Source organism: Filicampus tigris, chromosome 14, assembly GCF_054856515.1.
Source record: "Filicampus tigris isolate MCC_2025a chromosome 14, RoL_Ftig_1.0, whole genome shotgun sequence".
In the NCBI taxonomy this organism is placed as follows: domain Eukaryota; kingdom Metazoa; phylum Chordata; class Actinopteri; order Syngnathiformes; family Syngnathidae; genus Filicampus; species Filicampus tigris.
Genome location: NC_141230.1, coordinates 11,723,018 through 11,743,652, shown reverse-complemented (window position 1 = coordinate 11,743,652; position 20,635 = coordinate 11,723,018). Strand labels below are relative to the sequence as shown.

Below are 20,635 nucleotides of genomic sequence, written 5' to 3'. Positions count from 1 at the left end.
TCATTACAATATGATCATTGCATGTACTGTAGGTAGATGATTGATCCTGCAGGACCAAAAGTGGGTATACGCTTACAACTGCAGCCTGACCGGTTAATCGGCAGTTTGTCGAAGTTGGTAGTCGGAAACGCTAACGGAAGCCTGTTTAAAATGAGTCGGACCAGCCTATAGGTGATTACTTTGGTCCGGCAAGACAAAATGGCGGAAGGGTACCTCGGCTGTTGGAAGAAGGCGATAATCAGACCGCAGATTTTTACTCAAATGCTCAGCTCTGTGTGTCCTGTATGTGGATTGTAATATTGTACCTATAAAATGCTACTACTAGGTGACAGTATTGTCATGCAAGCACTTTCCTCTCCATTGTGTCTTCAAAGGGAGCGTGATTTTGCTTGACTTTATTACATTGTGTTAAAATGTTACTTAGAACCTTGCCTGTGCAGTTAAAGGTTTTATGATGTCCACAGTTTGAGCCTGCCTGGAAGCCAGCCAGTCAGAACAGACGTTGGCGGTTTCACTCTGATAAATGTTCTCATTGCTGATCAGGTGTCCAATTTGTCCCAATGACCAAATACGGTTCTTTGCCCTATAAATGTCCAAGTGGGATATCTAGTCTTTTCACCAGAGAATACGGTGAGTCAATTTTGTACCTCATAAATGGAATGGAGTAAACTCTCTGAATGTTCTGCACTTCTGTTTCCATTCCAGTGTTAATTGAACTGAATAATGCTGCCTGGAGCAGTAATGGATGGAGTTCAACTTCCCATAACTGACATCATGTTCTTTTAAAACTGCCAACTATTTGCAAGTGAATCAACAGTGAGGTAACAGTGGGCTTTGTTTTGCCTTCATTGCATCAACACAATCAGTGATTTATTCCACATAATTATGTCTAAATAACCCAAGGATCGAATACTAAAAGGTAAAAGTACTTGGACAGAATAATCTCCCAGCTTGTTTATTAAACATAAACACACTGCAATTGACTCATTTTGCACAACCTGATTTGCGTATAAATAGTTCTATAAGTCTTCCCCTGAGGAATGAAGTGACATTTGGTTTGTCAGCAAAACCAAATAAACTCAACAGTAGTGTTAATGTGGACATGATGTTTGAATGGAACAATAGCGCACATGTTCAGAGTTTAGATGCGTCGCCTGTGCTGTTGCAAAGGCTCTGGTGGAGGTTAATGTTGAGCGAGTAGGCTGAAAGCACCTTCTGAAATTCCTGCAAGGGGCAGTAGAGTCCACTGCAGCCAGGAATAAGTTGATCCTGGAGAAAAGAAAACACAATCGATTGGTCACAAACAACTGGTGTGTGACAGTGGCGCCGCAGCGCTCATACCTGGCCCATGTAGGACACTTTGACAAAAGCCTCCTTGGTACGCCGGTGCTCGTGGAGCTCCAGCGTGATGTCTGAAGCGTACGGCGGCCACTTCATGTCGAAAATGCCCAGCGCCATCAGGCACGGGATCAATGTTGTGTCGTGGGCCGAGTACAAGAACAGCTTCCTGTTTGACAAAGGCGACCAGAAATTAACTAGAATGAAATGTGGTAGAATAAACTGGAATAAGGGAATTTAGACATTCATTGGAATAAATCCATGCTAATTAACAGGGAGAAATCAGTTTAAAAAAAAACATTTTTTTTTAGCTGACAAATGCTAATGAAGACAGAAAAAAATACATTCATGGGAATAAAATTGGCAGGTTATAGACTTGATTACAATATTGGTAATAAATCCACAGACAGAAGATGTGAATTAATAGGAAGATAAGGACATTTCAAGACACTAGCAATACATTCATGTGAATTATTAAAGGGAATATAGAGAATTTGATGACAGTGGGAATACCGGTAATTCCATGGGAATTAAAAGTGATAGCTTTTAGGAATTAAAAGGCAAAAAGAAAAAGATCCCTGGAAAAAATGGGAATGTAAGGGAATTTTAAAACAGTGGGAATTAATCTATATGAAGTTATGGGAGTATGGCTGATTGAAAACATTTAGTGGGACTCAACCCACAGGAATTCATGGGAATAAACATGGGATGGGACGATAAAGTAATTTAAAGACTATTGTTGGAAATAAATAGAAATACAGTAAATTATTTACAGACATAGTTATTGGGAACAAATGGAACAGAATGAGAATATATGGGAATTAACTGGAATATATCATCATTCACTGTCCAATAGAAAGCATGTACGGTACATCCAAAATTGAGGTTATATTATCGAAAATGCAAAGAAAATGTTTTTTGTTTTTCAAAAAAAAAAAAAAAAAAAACTGAAAGAAAAGACTGCAATGATAGTTTTAGTTAAAAATGATAATTTCCTTAATACAGTTTTAAAATGTATTTTAATTTGACTTTGCATGCATGCCTGCTATGAGAAAAACTAAATGTTAATAGTTTGTGTTCATTCCCGTAAAAGTAATAAATTCTTCTGGTATCCAATTTAGGAATATTTCCAAAACACGCCTGCTAACCCTAACAATGAAAAGTTGACAATCTAGTGGAAAGTGGCTAAATGTGCATGTGTCACCTGTTGGGCTCTGATGAGGTGCCTTGTAGCTTCTCGTCAATGTTAGATAAGAGCGTATGCAGCAGAGGGCCTACACACAACTGCAAGTTCTCCCTGTTGGACACACACACAAAAAAAAATACAATTATTGTGTCACGCTGTCCTTGTTGACACTGATTAAGAGCGCTAAGAGTCATTCATTGTTACAATGGCTGACCTCTTGCTGGGCTGGTAACAGTAAAACATCATGTCCACGGCTCTCTGCTCCACTCGGCTTCTCCACGCGGACAGAGCGGGCAGGCACGGCAGGCCGTGAGCCTGACAAAAGGCACACATGCACACGCATGCTGTAGGACTACTTTAACTTGTTGCCTAACACACTGTGGTTTACCACGTTCATATCAGGTAAATCCTGATCTTGCAAACATTTCTAGTGTAGGGTGTGTTAAGTGGGATGATCACTATTTAAATTAATACGACACCGCATGCTAGCAGCAGGAAAGACATTTTTGTCATTTGCCTTCAAAATTGTTTACTCTATTTGTTTTAAATGGCTCACTGTAATAAAAACCTTGATTAACCGCATAAATATTCATACATGTTTAAAGGAACATTTTACATACACTAACTGTCAAAAGTTTGGCCTTACTTTCTAGTGCCTGTGATTAAGGAACAGTACTGTCAGTCCCAACTTTTGACTGGTAGTGTACAGGTGATTAAAAAAAGTTAATAACTGTAAAACATTGAGATTTTGGGTGGGGTTGGAATATGACAATTTCTTTCTCAGAAAAAAAGTATATTTGAGAAATACATCTTTTTTTCTAGAATTAGAAAATGACTATTTCTGTAATATTACTACTTAACTCTAGAAGAATAATTGACTATTTTCTTTAAAAGATGAGAGTTGTGTTCTTAGGTTGTAATTGGTTGTAATTATGACGACCTTTCTTGAAAAATATCCAATTTTTTTAGGGGTGTGCATCCCTCCACAAAAGACTATTTGATACAGTTTGCAATCGTGGGGGGCGAAATGATTCAGGGACGGCTCGATTTGAAAGTGGAATGAGTTGATTCCAGTTTGACTCGGTGGTAATCGACTCCATATGTTACGGCTCAGTTTGAGAGAGCAAGATGCAATGACTTTTTTGTTGTCATTTGAATGAACATGTCAGTATTGTAGATACCTTTCCAAAAAAAGATGATTCGATACATCTCAATATATTTCAAAGTGCAACGATCTGGTGCACTCGCACCTTTTAAATTAAAAAAGGATTTTCCATTTCAAATGTTTTTTTTTACCCGCCCACGTTTTTTTAATCTCATGTTGTTGCAAGCTATTTATACAATAGTTGTGGTAATATTACAACTTAATTAGTTATTTGATATTTTATCAGTTATATATTTATTACAGTTAAAATTTACAAACACTCTACTTTCACATTTTCGCCTTCTGTTTGATGTCTGTTTTCCGAACTTGCTAACAGCTGCGAGCGTCACCTCTCTGGCGACCATGTCGTCCCTGATGAGGACGAAGTCGACGTCCGATTTGCTGTTGATGCCCAGCTCGCTTCGGATGCTCTTCAGGTCAGCCACCATGTCCGGCAGGAGGGACGCCTCTTTGAAGCGGGGGCTGACGCGCATACACAGTTCTCAGTTGACCCCCACCCCAAAGAAAGACTCACAAAATTCCTACTTTTGCGTCATGGTACAAACTTGCTGAGCATTCTGAGCAGCCGGCATCCGTGGTAGTTGGGGTACAGAATTTCCGACTCTGCATCCGTGGTTAATATGGGGACTATTTCTATGCAATCAAAAAAAAAGAAAAGTGAAAACACGTTGAGGAGAAAGAAGGAAGTGATGTCATGTGAGATAAGTACCTTTTTGTTTTTGCTGGAAGAGCCCTGCCACCAGGCACCCGGCAGACTCGATGGTCCTTACAATGTTGGTAGAGCGCACACTTCACATGGAAAATAACTGATGAGAACCCACTGACTGACTTGATCATCTCATCTTCCTCCAATCCACACTTACTAGACCTCATTGGGGCAGAAGGTGGTACTGAGGAAGGGAACCTCCTGGACGTATCGTCTCCTCAGCCTCTCGCCCAGCTCGTACAGCTGCTGCATGCCCAAGGTGGTCAGCTGACCTGCGAACGCGCCACCCTGATATGGTCGACAAACACAGTAAATTGAATGGTCGCGTAAAAAGCAACACGATGTCAGCGCTCATCAAACGTGAGAAAGAAACCTACTCACGCTCAGCGTATTCTTCCGGTAGCTGTCCTCCAACGGAGATGGAGGTCTGGGCCCCCCATCAAGGTCTGTGACCACGTACTTTATGTGTGTGTGTGCTGGAGGCTCCAATAGGGTGGGCACCCATTGTGCCTTTCATAAAAAAACAACAAAAAAATCATCAAATAATGGAAACTGCATGAATTATTACATTGATTTAGAGGAAGGGTGATTACATTTAATATTTTTTAATATATAATTTTAAACTTGTTTCTTCTAATTCTTGTAAGATTTAATTCTTCTATAGATGTTGTTTTGGTAACAAAAGCCCGCTAGCTTAATGCCAACACACAATGCAAAACGCCATGGACGGGCCAACAAAATCATCTTCTATACTGCAGAAGTTACATTTTAGGTGTCAGATATCTGACCAAAAATGGTGCCGCGACATAACTACTCACAGGCATATATTCTTTATCCTCGGTGAAAAATGACTAATAAAGTGAAACGTTTCATAGTTTATTTTTAATGTCTGCAATAAACTGCCCCCTGTTGGCCAAGGCGCAGGACACTGCCCATTGGATTATCATGATACATGAACTGTTTAATTATTGACATTCCATTTACCGGTAATTATGTTATTGGATAATTTTATGAATTTAAAAAGCTGTAAAGTGCAAAAGCCCTTTCCCTTGGAAAAACATATTACAAAATTGTATGTTGGTGTTTTTTCTGGGCCTGGAAATGTTTTATGGCATGTTATTTTCAAGATAGGAGTGTTTTGACTATTAAGTGTGGTCACAAAACAAACTTGGGAGTCAAGGCGCCATTGTATCATTTAATTAGGATCCCAATACTTCCCAAAATATATGACAATTGTGGCATTTCTACTTTTTTTCTAGAATATCCCCCCAATAAGTTTACAACTACATATATAAAGATTCATATACCGGTAAGTACTTTTTTCCGGGGATTCTTATAGATTTTTTTTTCCATGGTGCTGACAACTTTTTGTACCAAAATGAACTTTTTGCTCTATAAACGTAATGACTACTGCATTTTTGGTTGTGCTTTCTTTTTCCAGGGTGGCCTGTTTGAATTATGAGGAAAACCACAATGTTAAACAAGTAAACAATTTTTAAGTAATCCTTCTGACGAGCGAACAAAACCATGCAACCCATCATGACTCTTTTAATGTTCTCTTTTACCTCCAACACATCAGGTATGGATTTGAGCGGTGTACGAGCGCCGTGTCGAAACAGCACTTGAACCAGTTTGAGCTCGTACGGCGACGCTTTCAAGCCCCCATCCGCGTTCCTCTGCCTCCACCACAACACCGAACCGAAGGCGATGGACACGGAGCCAAAGATGCCCACTTTGGTCCAAATTTTCCTCATGGCCGTACTGCAGAAGACAATGGAATGAAAGGAGGTTAGCATCTACACGAATGACTCCATTAAACGATAGAGGACCAATGCAATACTGTATAAGCAAAGTAAGAGGCATGTAGACCAGGTTGTGGGGATCTATCAGGGGCCATTTTAGTTTTTAGTCTTTACTGAATTTATGAGATTTAATATGAGATGTCTTGTTGTAACAATTCCCCTGGGATTTTTATCAAGTTGCCCTGCCCTTGTGTAGACAGTAAAAACTAATTGAAATTTAAAAAAAAAAAAATTAAGACATAACAGCTGACAAAGTTTGTGCTACATAGTGTAATGAGTGACAGTTATTTATTCATATTTACAGGGACTGCTATGAAGACAGGGTAGGTAAAAAACGGTCCGGAATTAATTTATTTTTAAATATTTGTATACGTTTGGCCTGTAAGTGTTTTCCCCTTACACACATTTACTGCAATTATGACTTTGCTACTACATTAACGGATTAACGGAGGATATTTACGTACAAATTCAGGTTACGTCGCCAGCGTAGTAACTCCGTCGTAAAGGGAGGACCCCGTGTAATATGAAAGTAAGGCGATGTTAGCGTTTGGTGTGTGTTTTAATTATTTACCAATCTGTCAAAACGTCCTGTTAATGCAATATACGTTAGCATTTGTGGTCGAGGAACGACGTAACGACCTCTTAAAGTTTCTCGTTTAACATGACAAATCGGCACAGTAGTGCTTTACAAGCATGTAATGTAGTAGACTCGTCAGTTTTGTTACCCACCGGTTCTTGCTAGCAGGCCAATTAATAAGACAGACGATGCTAGCGCCAACGTTTTGCGGCTAGATAAAACTAAAAAGTCATCTGGGCTAACAATGAGCGTATAAAAAAGGGACACTTTTAACTCGCCAAAGCGTCTACTTACTCGAGAAGTCAAAGACAAAATGAAGACTAGAGTGTCAGCCTTGGCCAAGAAGTCACTTCAACTGCCGGTGGTGGTGCAGATGCCAGGCAGGAAACGTTCGGCGCAGAGTACCCGGGCACCGCAATAGGTGGCGGATAGAAAACTACATTTCCCATCAGGCATGTGGTGCATTCATTGTTTTCGTCATCTTGAGTTTCCCTCCGGGTTCACGCCTTCTCGTTAACGCGTTCCAAGTGGACAGCTGGATTCCTCAAGGTTAAGTTATATCTTAGCCGGCAGGAAATGATAGGGACACAACGGTTTCCTACTTTTAAACGCTTGGAAATATCCTATAGCCGTCGTCGAATTTGACCGACACTGTTTGTATAACGTTCAGCGACAGATCAATTAAAAAAAAAATCATACTTTTTAAAAGGCATGCCCATTCTATGCCAAGCAAGTAATTCATTACTCATACAAGTTTCTGATGAATAGTAACCATACAATGTGTTAATGTTTCCACTCTTTACCGAAAACACCCTTTTCGATTTAAAATGCATAACCCCGGCCATGACAGTGAACGCACCATAATTTCTTCCGAACGAACGTCGTTCTCTACCTTCTACTGGTAAATAGAAACATTGCACACAATATTAAACCGACGTGATCATTTATTGAGGAAAACTGCAGTGAATACATATGGAAACGAATATGTATATACAGATAAATGAATGGATTGTTGCTGTTATACACTAAAACCTGAAGTTACTCAGAAACGTCACAAAGCACACGAATGACTAATTAGTCCAAGTATGCTGTTTCTTATGGTAAAAGAGGAAGACATTAAATAAAATCCATATGTGGACAGAAAATAAAACATGGATGGAGACGAATTATTCTCAACAAAAGACAAAAAGACACGAGGGAACAAAGTAAGTGCAATGTCGCCACATGGTGGCCATACTTAAAATCATGACAGGCGCCCGCGTGGGGCCTCTCAAATGACTGTTCACGTGAGCATTTTCATACAATACGTTTTTTATACAGTATAAAGAAACACATCACATGACTCTCATTAAGGCTTATTACCTTTATGGTAACTTCACAGCTATTGAACAGCACAGAAATATAATTCAACTCCCTGTAAAGTGATAATAAAAATGTATTGTAAATTTGACACACTACAGAGAAGATTATTGATAACAACCCTGCCAAATTTCTAATAATCACGTACTTTATATGAAATGAGGCTTCAAAATCATGAAAAATCAATCCGGCGTTGATGTTAAGATGCTCTGTGTATATGTGTGTGCTGTGTGCTATTGCTCCACAATTGATTACTACATAGTTGTCAATCTTTGCGCTTCTTCAGCAATTTATCTTCAAACATGCATAATGTATGTAGAAGCAAATCTCAGAATTTACTTTACATGGTCTTTGAAGGGAACACATTACTTAAAGTTGACATTTCAATTGCTTTTACAGTTTAAAAATACAACAGTTGAGTCCATGGAGTGCCTGCTCAACCATCAAGTGCAAATTCAAACAACTAAGTCCATTTTTTTGTGATTGAAAATGTCTGTGAGTGAGCCGTTATGCACATCTGCCCTACTGCACGTGCTAACAAATAGTCTACGATGGTGCCCACTTTAAAAACCTGTCAAGTGCAACTTTCATGTGTCAGTTCCGTTTCTCTGCTCGTTGTCCATAGTTCAAAATGGTTGCTGAACGTCCCGTGTTTAAATGGACAGGTCGTCTTGTCTCCCTCGCCCGCTGCTCTTGCTCGTCTTGCTCAGACGCCGTTTGTCCTCAGCGTACCCCGAATGCGGCGCGTGCAGGGGGTGGCAGTTATTGGGCATCCCCTGGGGCGGTGGCGGCGGCCCCTGGTACCTACGCAGAAAGTCATCGTCGTCCTCCAGGTTGTCCCTGCTGTGGTGGCGCTCGGCCGCCATGTTGGCCGAGTTCTGCTGCAGCGCCATCCTGTTGCTGAAGGGAACGGACGCCATGGAGGTCAGAGGGTTGACGCAATGGGTGAAGTCGGGAGGCGGGGTGCGCGGGGCAACCGGGCCGTCAGGCTCCAGTGCCGTCGCTGTCACGACAGGCAGTGTACGCAGTGCGGCCTTCCGCCGGACGCACGCCCTCAGGCTCTTCCAGCCCAGGTAGTAGAGCTCGAGCACAGACAGCGCCAGGGACACCGCAGCCACCACCAGCATGAAGACAATGAAGATGTTCTTCTCGGTGGGCCGCGACATGTAGCAGTTGACCGGGTTCGGGCAGGGCGACGCCGTGCACAGGTACAGCGCCTTGAGGAACACCCCGTAGATCATGTACTGCACGGCGATGAATATGACCTCCATGGCGGTGCGGATGAGGATGCTGAGGACATACGTGTGGAGGAGCGGGCCCCTGAGACGCAGCCGGTTCCGCCCGTCCACCGCGGCCTCCTTCCCGCTTTCCCTCCGCTGCAGGTACTCCTTCTCGCCCTCCATCTCGGCCTCGCCCTCCGCTGAGCTGACCTCCCCCTCTTCCAATCTGGCCTCTCTCTCCTCCTGCTCCCGCCGCCTGCGCTTCTCCTCAGCTCGCACCGTGTGCACGGCGTGGCCCATGTAGATGAGGGACGGCGTGGACACGAAGACGATCTGCAGCACCCAATAGCGGATGTGCGCGATGGGGAAGGCGCGGTCGTAGCACACGTTGGTACAGCCGGGCTGCTGCGTGTCACACAGGAAGTCGCTCTGCTCGTCGCCCCACGACGACTCGGCCGCCGTGCCCAGTACCAGGATGCGGAAGATGAAGAGTACGGTGAGCCACACCTTGCCCACTGAGGTGGAGTGCTCCTGGACCTCCTCCAGGACGTTCCCCAAGAGGCTCCAGTCCCCCATCGCGGCTCACGGGCGCCAAGAGCACACCTGAGAGGCATGACAAGATGGAGACTGGTGAGATTAGGAAGGAGCAGGAAGAGGAGAGGGCTATACAGTAAATGAACCATATTTGGTGAACCATATTTGGGCATTCAAAATGGCTGCCTCGACATACTGTTCAACCTTGTATAAAAGTATCTACTCATTTGTTTGTTTGTCACCTCCAGACCCGTTCAATCAAGAAATCTCTTGAATAGAATGTCTGACCTACAACTATATTGAAATTAACAAGAAAATAAAATTGCAAAATATTCAAATATATACCCAAAAATAAACATTATTCAAAAATAATATACGCACAAAACATGCCAAATCAGTTCGCTTCAGTCCCTTCAATTTTTTTCATGTTTTCATTCTTCCCACCTCACTTTTCCAGGCATTATTTTTCGAACAATTGGCCTTAGTTTCCCCTACAATTAAAAGACCAAAACGATTCATTCAAACAAATCAGAAAAAAAAAAAAACGCAGAAAAGTGTGTGTGTGCGTGCGTGCGTGCGTGTGTTGCTCATCTCCGTAAAAATAGCCACTCTGCCTGTGAATGACTTATGTACTGGACACAGTGGCATGAAAAGCATTTTTCCCATCACCACGCCTTGTGGGAGAGGAAGTTCTCAAATCGAGCTAAAGTACACAAAGTGCTTGTTTTAATAACAAATATTTTGCCATATATCTACAGCAGTGCCATGTCTTCTTCCAGCATGTGCATGAGTGACCGACATGAGTGGGTAAAACGCCGCCAGTGGGCAGGTCGAATGTAGAAGAGTTTGTCCTTTGAATGGCACGTGGATGTGGATGTGGCCTGCAGCAGGCATCCACTCCGTTAGCGCTGCTTCTATCTCTTCCTCCGTCCCCAATATCGTCCTCAACGCTCCCATGTGGCTCTCCCTATGAGTGCTTTTTCCACTCCAGCATTAGTGAGAGTTTGGCTCGGACCCAAACGTGGCGCTTGCGAGCTGGCAATGACCCTATAAGGCAGCTTTATGAATGACCCCCTCATTAAGATGTTGGCTGTTCACCTCTGACACATGCATACAAGCCCACAGATAAGAGACTTTTACATCCGTCCTAAGCTACCACCCGAGTTGGCAAAGTTCGAGAAAACATCGGAATGGAAAGAAAACTTATGGAAGAAACGTCGTCGCTTACCGTTTCTCCTCTTTGTGAGCCCCCACTTTCCATTTCTAACACTCCACTGTGTGTTCCGCCCTAGAAGGCTTTGATGGAGCCAGCTGACCACGCTGACGCTGCTTATGTGTGCGAGAGAGAGAAGGTCCAAATGACCATGACCATGTGTCCACCCTCCCTCCCTCCATTCTCGATCAGGCTTATATATGGCAATAAGTGTCGGGCTCCCCATTGCAACATCACAGACAAGGGAGTAGTTGGGGCACACTGAAAGAAAAATATAGTCAATGATATGAGATAAAGTTGTGATTTTTAGGAGAAAAAAAAATGTCACGAATAATTGAAATAGTTATGAGACCAAAGTCATTGAATTAAAAATGACATATTACTCATCATAAAGGTATGAGGAAAAAAGGATGTAATACAAGAAGAATGTTGTAATGTTACATGGAACAGGTCATGTTTTTGGTGGGAAAAGGTGGAATATTATTCAGACAGAAGTCATTAAGTATAAAGAAAAGAATCCCATCCCTCCAAAACGTCATAATGACAGGAGGAAAATGTCTTAATGTTATGATTAATAAAAATGTAGTATTGAGAAAAGTTGATTTTTTTTTTTGTTTGATTATTTTGTTATAATAATAATAACAACGATAAAAGAGAAAAATGTCATAATGTTCAAACAATATATTTAAATAATAAAAAAAAACATTTGAATAGGGCCTTCTCTGGTCATCATGTAGCTCTGCCCCTGAGTGAAGGGTAATAATGTCACAAAAAGGATGACAACCAAGTCATAGTACAAAAAGAAATTGTAATTTCACGAGGGGAAAAAAATCCATATTGTGTTTCATGAAAAAAAAATTGCAATGTTACGGCAATGAAATCACAACATTAAAGTAAAAAGGCCTAAATTGACGAGAACAAAAATGGACATTTATGGGAATAAAATTGTGAAAGGATTAATTTGGTGGAAATTGATTCCATGCCAGCTGCACAGCGGTCAGCTATGTGGCCCACCACACTACCTTTGAAAAACACCACATGGGAAAGTAAGAGCACTGGGTTGCCAACATTTAGTCAGAGAAGACTCATCCTATTGACTGTTGTATTTTTGGTACTTTGTGTCCACAATGCTGGACCGTCAGTACGGCGGCTCGCATAAAACTGATGATCTTTACTGGAAGTGAATCACAAAGAAGTCCCGAGTCTGAGGAAGGGAGTGAGAGTCCATGCGGCACAATAGCAGGAGGTTGAGCATGGAAACGGCCATGTTCTTATCAAACAACCACCGGACTTTGTTCCTTTTCGGCCTTCTAACAATACACATCATCTACGTGAAACAGCTTCATTGATGGAACGACCCTTCTCATCTTAATTACAGAAAAACGTGTGTTTCCACTTATGATGCGTCAACACAAAAAGGAATCAAGATGAGTGGAGCTTGAAGAGGAATTCAACCCAAAACATTTGTTTTTTCAAGGATATGTTCTATCCAGGCTTACTAGTTGAAACAAGGCCTTCTGATTAACATTGCGTTTGTGGAATATGAGTTAAGCAGCAAAGTCCACCTGTTTTTTTGTCATCTCTGGGGGCGGCCATTTTGTCACTTCTGTCAACTGAAAATGACATCACAGTGTCTCAGGGCTCAAATAAAGACTCATCATGGCTCAGCTTCAGAAAACAGGTGAGCTATGATTGGTCGTTACCTGAGCCCTGAATGTCTGTGACGTCATATTCAGTTGACAGAAGTGACAAAATGGCCGCCCCCGGAGATGGCTAAAAACGAGTGGATTAACTCTTATTCCACAGACGCAATATTTATCAGAACGCCTTTTTTCAACTGTACAGAACATATTCTTGAGAAAAATATGCTTGGGTTGACTTACACTTTAAAGAGAAATTCTATTGAGTTTCCTATTGCCTCTCAGCTCTCCCTTCTCCATCTTGTTGTGCCATTAATAAGCAGCGATTCATTGCGACGACGAGCCTGTGCAGCATCACCGCTGTCACGTCTATTTACAAAGTGCGTTGGCAGGCTAATGGAGACATAATGGACGATGGGCACTGATACACTTGGGTGGGAGTAATGCCACGTTCAAGTGGCACAAACAAAGGCGACGACGGGACCGCGCGCTTTTTCCACTTGGTTGCTCTCTTTGCCGCCTTACAGGGAAGTGACACACTTGGCGGCCGTGCTGACGCCGCAAATATCCAAACATGTTTGGATGGCTTGCGCATGAGATGGGAGCTAACGGAAATGTTCCCCAATGTGCAAGTTTTCTGAGTTAGTCGCTTGTTTGATTGATTTCTTTTTGTTGTGCGTGTGTGGTTTGCGCGCGACAACGACATTCGTTCTCAAAATTGTTCAGCCCAGCTCCTGCGCGTCCTTAAGGCATTCGTAGAAATGCACCTTGTACATTTTCCGGGCCTCTTGTAGGACATGTTTAAAGGAACATTAGTGAGGTCAATGAAGTATTTACACTGCGATGTACCTTGAGGACAATTGTGTTATGACTGCATGATGAGTGAGAGGCTGATTTATTTGCGGCGTTATTTGACATTCTCTAGAGGGAGCCATGAGGCCACACGGTGCAAAGTACAAGTGGATGGCAGTCGTGCAGTAGCCAACACCTTAGATGGGAACAATCTCATGTCGGCTATACATGCTGTATTTCACATTTATCTAAGGCATCATGTGCAGTTCAACATGAAAGTCATGCTTTAAACTCGGCACGCCTCCCGAGGCGTTATTTTAGTCTTGTTTATTTTAGGAACTTTCCATAGTTTTGCGTGAAATGAGACGTCCTCAATGTAGTGTCAATCTGGTTGTAAAATATGATGCTAGCAGCTGCTTGTTACAGCCTCTGAATAGAGAATTAAAACGGATGCAAGGGAGCGTTTACATTTATGTTGCAGCTCTAAAATAAAATATGTCAGCAGTGTTGTGACAATGACACGTCTACGTGTTGATACTTTGAGATGCGGTGCGCTAAGCCACGCACGCGCATGCAATTCAGTGGAGGTTATTTGTGTGTGTGTGTGTGTATATACATTGAACGAAAATATAAACAACTTTTTTTGCTCTCTTTGTAATGAGGTGAACTCAGACCTAAGACATTTTTGTTCGTACATGCAAAGGCCTGTTTCTTAAATATTGTTCACATATCAGTCTAAAACTGTGTTAGCGAACACTTTTCCTTTGCCGAGATAATGTCATATTAAGATGCTGATTAGACAGCATGATTATTGTGCTGGTCAGTGTTACTTTAGTTTGTGTGTGTGTGTGGGGGGGTCGTGGGGTGGGACAAAATATCAAGACACTAAGATGCATTTCTGTTTTCTGTTTTGTTAGTTGTCATGGAAAAGGCATAATAAGCTATAGGAGGAAAATCATAAAATATTATTTGGGCACATAACGGTAAATTTTGGTATAGAAGTTTGACAATAGTACTTTAGATGTTTTTTTTCTTACATAATTCATTCTTTTATTCTTTGATGAATTCCTGACATGTCAAGAACCACATAAACAAAAATAAATAATATAGACACACACACACACCTATTAATACACTAGGCTCCTACTAAAGGGGGCCCTGAAAAGGGGCAGGAAGAACTCCAACTTGTTTCATCTTACCCCTACCCCAGTATTCATTTATTACCCAAAATAATGATGATCCAGATTCCTGTGAGTCTTGTAAATTTATGTTACACAGGGTTTTTCCTGGCACAAATTGAGGTAGAGGTGGTACCATCCTGACCGAGCGCCGTGACGTGCATGTATTCTGTAAATTCAGCGGACTCACTTTCTTTTACAGGGAACATATTGTACTTTAAGTTCCAATAAGAATGACTATCATCACGTTAAAGCATTCATTTATTCAAATTAGAGCCACCATTTTGAAAGTGTTACTGCAAAGGGACACGTTATACATGTTGGTGCACATAAACTGCCGCATCCCGTCCCCTCACGCCCCAGCTCTCGCATATTTTGACAGATTCCCCTTCTTTGTATGGCTTTTTAGCATTATGCAGTGTTCAAACTTCCAAGCAAGTTGAAACAAGTGCTTCATAAATTTTGGGAACAACTGTTGTCTACTTTTCTGCCCGACCTTTTATAGAGAGCAACTTCTGCCTGTGAAGTTCAGTCCCCTTTGGAAAATTCCTGGTTGATGTTTGCATGGAGGGAACTGAAGTACTGCTGAAGATGTGAATGAAGCCTTGCTCAAATGATGCCAAACATATAAGGCAGAATGACCCTGCAGAAAACCTCCCAGCATAGATCAGCATATCAGCTCACACGTTTTGCTAGTTTTGCTGGGTCTTTGTGCTGGTGTTGATGTTTTGTTTTTGCTGTTGTTGTTTAGCGGGGTTGCCATTACATTCAACAAAAACTGTGTTAAATTGTCCCGTGTTGAACTTCATATTTTTGTTATGCTCTGCTCGTAGTTTTGAACACAGGAAAAACCCTGTTACAGGTGCAATTATTACCGTTTTAATGACAACAACTGTCAACAATTCAAATACTCATCTCAGTAAAATAAATTGATTTTCAAAAGGAAATTCAGTGCAATGTGTTTTTACGTTAATGATATGAAAATGACCTGTATTTGTTTTTAATAACGGCACTTAATTTTATGATTTACTTTACATTTCTGATAGTAGTAAATAAAAACACAACAATAAAGCATAAACATATGAGAAAATCAATTTCAGCAAATTCTCATTATGTTCCAAAAGCCATATTAAAATAAAAAAGTAATGACTTATAGAAAATAGCTGTAATTTTGCACAACTGCACAAGAGGAAATGTCATATGGCGATTACATTTTTAATATCAGAGAAAAAGAAATCACAACAAAAAAATTGAATATGAGGCAAGAGGTGTAATGTCAAAACAATAAATTAATTCTCCTAACTGGGGCTGAAACAAACAAATAACATTTGAAGTGATTTCAATCGGGAAAATTGATTTGCTGTGCGAATAAATTGTTCAGGTTTGGTGGTGGTGCCATTGTTTATCTGCATGCTGCCTATTATTAACCTTTGACGCGTGCTGGGAGTGATTCCCAGTGTGCGTACGCTCTGCAGCTGTTTAGCAGCTCGGCCGCAGGGGTGGCGAGCATATTTCAGCCACCAATGCCAAGAAGGCCGTCCAGGATGAGTGTGTTTAACTTCAGCTGCCCGGTGGCGCCGTCACTTAGGTGTAGTTCAGTAAGCTACGGAGCGCCGTTTCCCCCCCAGAGCCGGCTGCGCTGAGTCACCTGTTGGCATCACGCGCCGGCGGCGTCCGTATATCAGTCACACCAGCGTGGGCCCGCTTCCTTACATGGCCGCCTGGCTTGTCATCAGCTGTACGCACACCACAACAATCTCCTGATGAGATATTGGTGAGCTGTGTACGGCGGTGTTCGTGTTGGACCTTATTTGGAGACTTGAAGGAATAATCCAAATGGATCTGCGCGTATCATTGTGGCAATCAGTCAATAAAAATGATGATAGAGTGCTACCTTGGCTTTTGAATGTTCCAATTCCCAATTTTTCCGACTTTCAGGCACTCCATTTAACAGACAAATAGCGTTGTCCGCTATAGCCGATTGTCAATTGAATTGTAGTACGTTTTTTAGACCCTAAAAACACCCAAGACAATACAATAGTATTGCATATAAATATAAAAAAGCTTGAAATTCTTTGGAAAGCGTAAAGTTTATCCAAACCTACCTTGTTGGTGCTGGGAGGGGTGGGGGTAATAGTGTGCAATTGGTTGCTTTCATGTTTATGTGATTCCTTTTTTCCACCTCTTTTACGATTGCATGCCATTAGAGAAGAGCTTGACAAAAACGACTGTATAGTCGGGTTGGGCAATTAATCATGATTTTGATATTGGCTTTTCTCAAACTTGGAAACATTCTAGTCAAAGACAAATGTTTATGTGCTAAATGGCGCGGTTTATGTGCAAGTTTCCTACGTTGTGAAAGTACCCTGAATGCACCATGTTACTTGCTCAGCAAGCGTGAGACGTTAAGTAATTGTGCCCTCCCTGAGTGTTCTTTAAACTGTTTAATGACACCCCAGTTGGAGTTTATTGTAAAACTAAACACAACAAAAATAATTACACACATTGTATATTTAAAGACAAGGCATGCTTCGTTTTTCACACAATGTTAACCCTAATGCTAAAGTCAATGCAAAATCCCATTGACATGCTAACGAAAATGAGCATTGACTTCAGGAGTTATATTCTTTCAAATATTGTACATTGACTCACAAATGCTGTAGAAACACAAGCATACAAGTGATATAAAGGCATATATTCTCCCCAATCTATGAAAAACAAGTTATATTAATAGAGCTCAATCACACCCTTATCTGATTGTTTTTACTCCATATATGCACGACGCCACACTGCCCCTAAGAGGCCAACGAGTTACAAAGTTATATTCATAGTTGAGTTTCAAGGATTGAAGGAATTTTCGTCATACGACATGCTCCTTTTGAGCTGCGTGCCTACAGCGATGCTATGCTAATGTCGTTGCTTTCCATTCCCTTTTGATGGGACAGTCATGCCTGCTAACTTGGCCACCACGTGTGGTCAACCTTTGATGGGACTGTCACCCCTGCCAACATGGCTGCCACGTTGGGTGTCTGTCAACCTGCTCTAGTCTATTGTATATCTATGAGAACAATGGCACTTCCAGGAAATATGTGTACCAGTCTCTGACTGTTTGCACCACAGCGCCAGTAAACAACAGTGGCCAATTGCGGAGCTGGTGGGGGGGTTAGTGGGGAGAACTATCCGCCATTATTTGTTGAAAATTTGCTATTTTGCTGTTTTTATGCTCAGACCAAAGCAATTAAGATAATAGTTTTGCGTCATCTATGTTTAATTCATTGAAACTCTTTTTCGCTTTTGTTAGTTTTGTTGGCGGTCCTTGAATGCACCTTGTGCACAGTTAAAATGTGAAAATGTATTGTATATTTTAGATTACATTTTAGGTTGTTGACAATGAATGAATGAATGAAATTTACTGTGGTATTAAGAATATTTTGTTGATATAGAAATTAAATATAGTCCATATCATTTGAAAACTATACAAATAAAACTGAGTTTTGTAATGACTACACTCTTCTAGGGTTATAATTTTGTAAATATACCGTGTAAAAAGGCACCATTAATATAATTAGGTGAAAAATATATCAATCATGTTTAATGATATTTATGATATATACTGTACACATGCATTTCAATAAATTATAATACAATATTAAGGGAAACGTAATTTTTCAGTAGTTCAATTTCAGCCACATACACATTCATTATAGTGCACAATGTTTTTTTCTTAAATATAATTTTCATTATTATATCTTGGAACTAATGGAAAGTCACCATCTCAACTCATTCACAGATTCTTTTCTTACTCCTTTTGCCACTAACCACAGAATATAACAAAACATTACATTGTTAATATGGGAATTGGGGAAGAAGGGCTTCACTTTTGTATACCATTATATGCAACAATATTTTTCTGCCATCTCATTTGTGAAACTCTAGGTTCACATGCACACAAGAAGTTTTAAAAAAAATCCATTGTGGAGTCATATGCAAAATAAATCATTTAAGCTTAAAAAAAAATCCTGCAAAGTCCAATTCAGCCAATTATAAACCTGAAGAAGGTTTTTTTTGGAAAAGGCACACATGAAATTTGAGTCGTACCGACAGTCTCTGAATCTAAAATTTAAACAGCGCACACAAAATACAAAGAAGCCTGCCTTGAAAAGTTTCCTGAACAAATTCACGAGTGTGATGACGCTTTGGACTAAAACAAGTTCACCATTGTAAAAGTGTCACGCTAACATGGTGCGTAGTGTCAGCACTGAGTAGCAATGTATAAAATTGGTCACTTTAGGTCATTTATAATTTTTTTTTCCCCCAAGACTTTAGGTCTTTTGTTTCATTTGAACTGTATATCCTAAAAGTAGATTCAAATATTGATTGACAACTTTTCCCGAATGCTCCTTTAGTTGCATTCTTGTAACCTGTTGGCCTTACCTGCTGTCGTCTTAGAAGCTTATTCCTGAGGAGCCTTCTTACTTATCCTACTTAATCGTGGCCACTTTCCTTCTTCTTCTTCTTGAGCTTTTGTCGTCCCGGCACCAAAGTCTTCTTCCTCACTGGGGGTATAAGAAGAAAAAGCAAGGGAGGGGGCATCACACCCACTCACCCAGTGGCCACCCGAAGGCCCACCCTCTCTTCTTTGCTTCTCTCCTCCTCTTCCTCCAGCCTTAACACCCCCACTCTCCCTGTTTGCCTCGGCACCCTTTTTCTTCTTACATCCCTGGTGCTCTATTTTCTACTGGGAAGCATTCTGCCGGCAGCAGAAGGGGAAGTAGGATTGTTTTCTGGGATTAATGGCAATTCCGCTTCCACGGTGGCCTTCCATAGTGAACGTGCTTAGTGTTGAGATGCGAGGGCACAGACCCTCTTGAAAATATAGCACTGAAAAATGGGCCCGTATTTTGAGGGCCCGTCCCGAAAATACGTCCGGCCCAGTCGTGCCCTTTGGAAAATTCAGCCCCATAAAGCCAGTTTCACATAGCAACATCAAATTTGGTAGACAGGTGGAGGTCTTTGTTTGTTTTCAGGTTTTATTGATTGATTTGAAACTGCATAATTGTTTTTTTAAACTGTAAAGCCCTTTGCGTTGCACATCTTGCATGATGAGGTGCTACCCAAATAAAGTTGAGATGAGAGTAGCGGTTTTGTCCGATTGCTGCCACATTTGAACCGCATGTGCTAAAGAGATGGCTGACGATACATTGGGAGATATTGTAGTTTGGTCGCTGTATGTGGGCGCAGCGTGATGGCAAAGTTTGATGATTTGTCATCAATTTTGTGGAAACTCCCCCAAGCAGGGTACGTAATCCCTTAAGAAAACCCAATTTTGCATGCACGCCGATCAAGAATAGACTCTGGAGAAACCCATGGAAGTAGAGGCCTAAAGGCTTGTCTGTTTTAATGGATTCTTTACCTCATAATTACACGAAGCGGGTATGTTGCCCAAAGTATTAAACCCGTTCCTTAAGAAAGACTGATGATATTGTCTCCAATTTTTCAAGCTTTTTTAAATTGATTTATTTCTGAAGGTTGTAGCCTCTTCTATCGCATTATTTGGCCTGACCGGTTTTTGAAGGAGCTCTCCACACATCTCTTACGTTAGCAAGATGAGCGTTTCTAGACAGAGGCACAGACGGATGTACTTAATGTTCAAAATAACACTTCTTTCAGACTCGACTCTGATGATCAATCAAATATTCTTTTGTTCAGTCTCTCTGTATGGCCCGATACTAAACGGCCTGCTGTCCTTTACCAATCTATGACCCAGTGGTTGGGGGCTCCAGACTGCGAGGTAGCAATGTATAGATAAGTATATCACAGTACCTCCTTGTCATGGCCCAAAAATGGTTTATTTTTGTAAGTGGCAAGTTGGAAAATCATCTTCTTGTATCATATTCTAAGAAAAGAAATTACAGTACACTCTGG

General features: G+C 41.2%; 2 protein-coding genes across 3 annotated transcripts; both read right to left on the bottom strand.

Moving 5' to 3' along the window:
* Positions 1 to 939: 939 nt before the first annotated feature.
* Positions 940 to 7,215, bottom strand: acp6 (acid phosphatase 6, lysophosphatidic). The gene is made up of 11 exons (XM_086050996.1): positions 7,069 to 7,215; positions 5,961 to 6,156; positions 4,777 to 4,905; positions 4,553 to 4,683; positions 4,399 to 4,478; positions 4,235 to 4,322; positions 4,019 to 4,151; positions 2,739 to 2,839; positions 2,543 to 2,635; positions 1,342 to 1,507; positions 940 to 1,269 (listed from the first exon to the last, which is right to left on the bottom strand). The coding sequence occupies exons 2-11, from the start codon at positions 6,147 to 6,149 to the stop codon at positions 1,135 to 1,137; spliced, it is 1,245 nt and encodes a 414-aa protein (XP_085907122.1). The 5' UTR covers positions 6,150 to 6,156; positions 7,069 to 7,215; the 3' UTR covers positions 940 to 1,134.
* A 335-nt stretch (positions 7,216 to 7,550) lies between these two features.
* On the bottom strand, positions 7,551 to 19,243 carry gja5a (gap junction protein, alpha 5a). 2 transcript variants are annotated; one of them, XM_086050998.1, is made up of 2 exons: positions 19,145 to 19,243; positions 7,551 to 9,956 (listed from the first exon to the last, which is right to left on the bottom strand). In XM_086050998.1, exon 2 carries the CDS (start codon positions 9,927 to 9,929, stop codon positions 8,787 to 8,789), a length of 1,143 nt encoding a protein of 380 aa, XP_085907124.1. In that variant the 5' UTR covers positions 9,930 to 9,956; positions 19,145 to 19,243; the 3' UTR covers positions 7,551 to 8,786. The 2 variants fall into 2 exon arrangements, with proteins under 2 accessions (XP_085907124.1, XP_085907123.1); XM_086050997.1 differs by lacking the exon at positions 19,145 to 19,243 and adding an exon at positions 11,116 to 11,251.
* Between the last annotated feature and the right edge of the window lie 1,392 nt (positions 19,244 to 20,635).

Excerpts from the sequence above, each read along its gene's own strand:
- gja5a (XM_086050998.1), bottom strand. The coding sequence starts at position 9,929 with ATGGGGGACTGGAGCCTCTTGGGGAACGTCCTGGAGGAGGTCCAGGAG.
- acp6 (XM_086050996.1), bottom strand. The coding sequence starts at position 6,149 with ATGAGGAAAATTTGGACCAAAGTGGGCATCTTTGGCTCCGTGTCCATC. Across the intron at positions 4,906-5,960 it reads CCATACCTGATGTGTTGGAG|GCACAATGGGTGCCCACCCT; the intron begins GTAAAAGAGAAC and ends TTTTTATGAAAG. Across the intron at positions 1,270-1,341 it reads AAGTGTCCTACATGGGCCAG|GATCAACTTATTCCTGGCTG; the intron begins GTATGAGCGCTG and ends TCTTTTCTCCAG.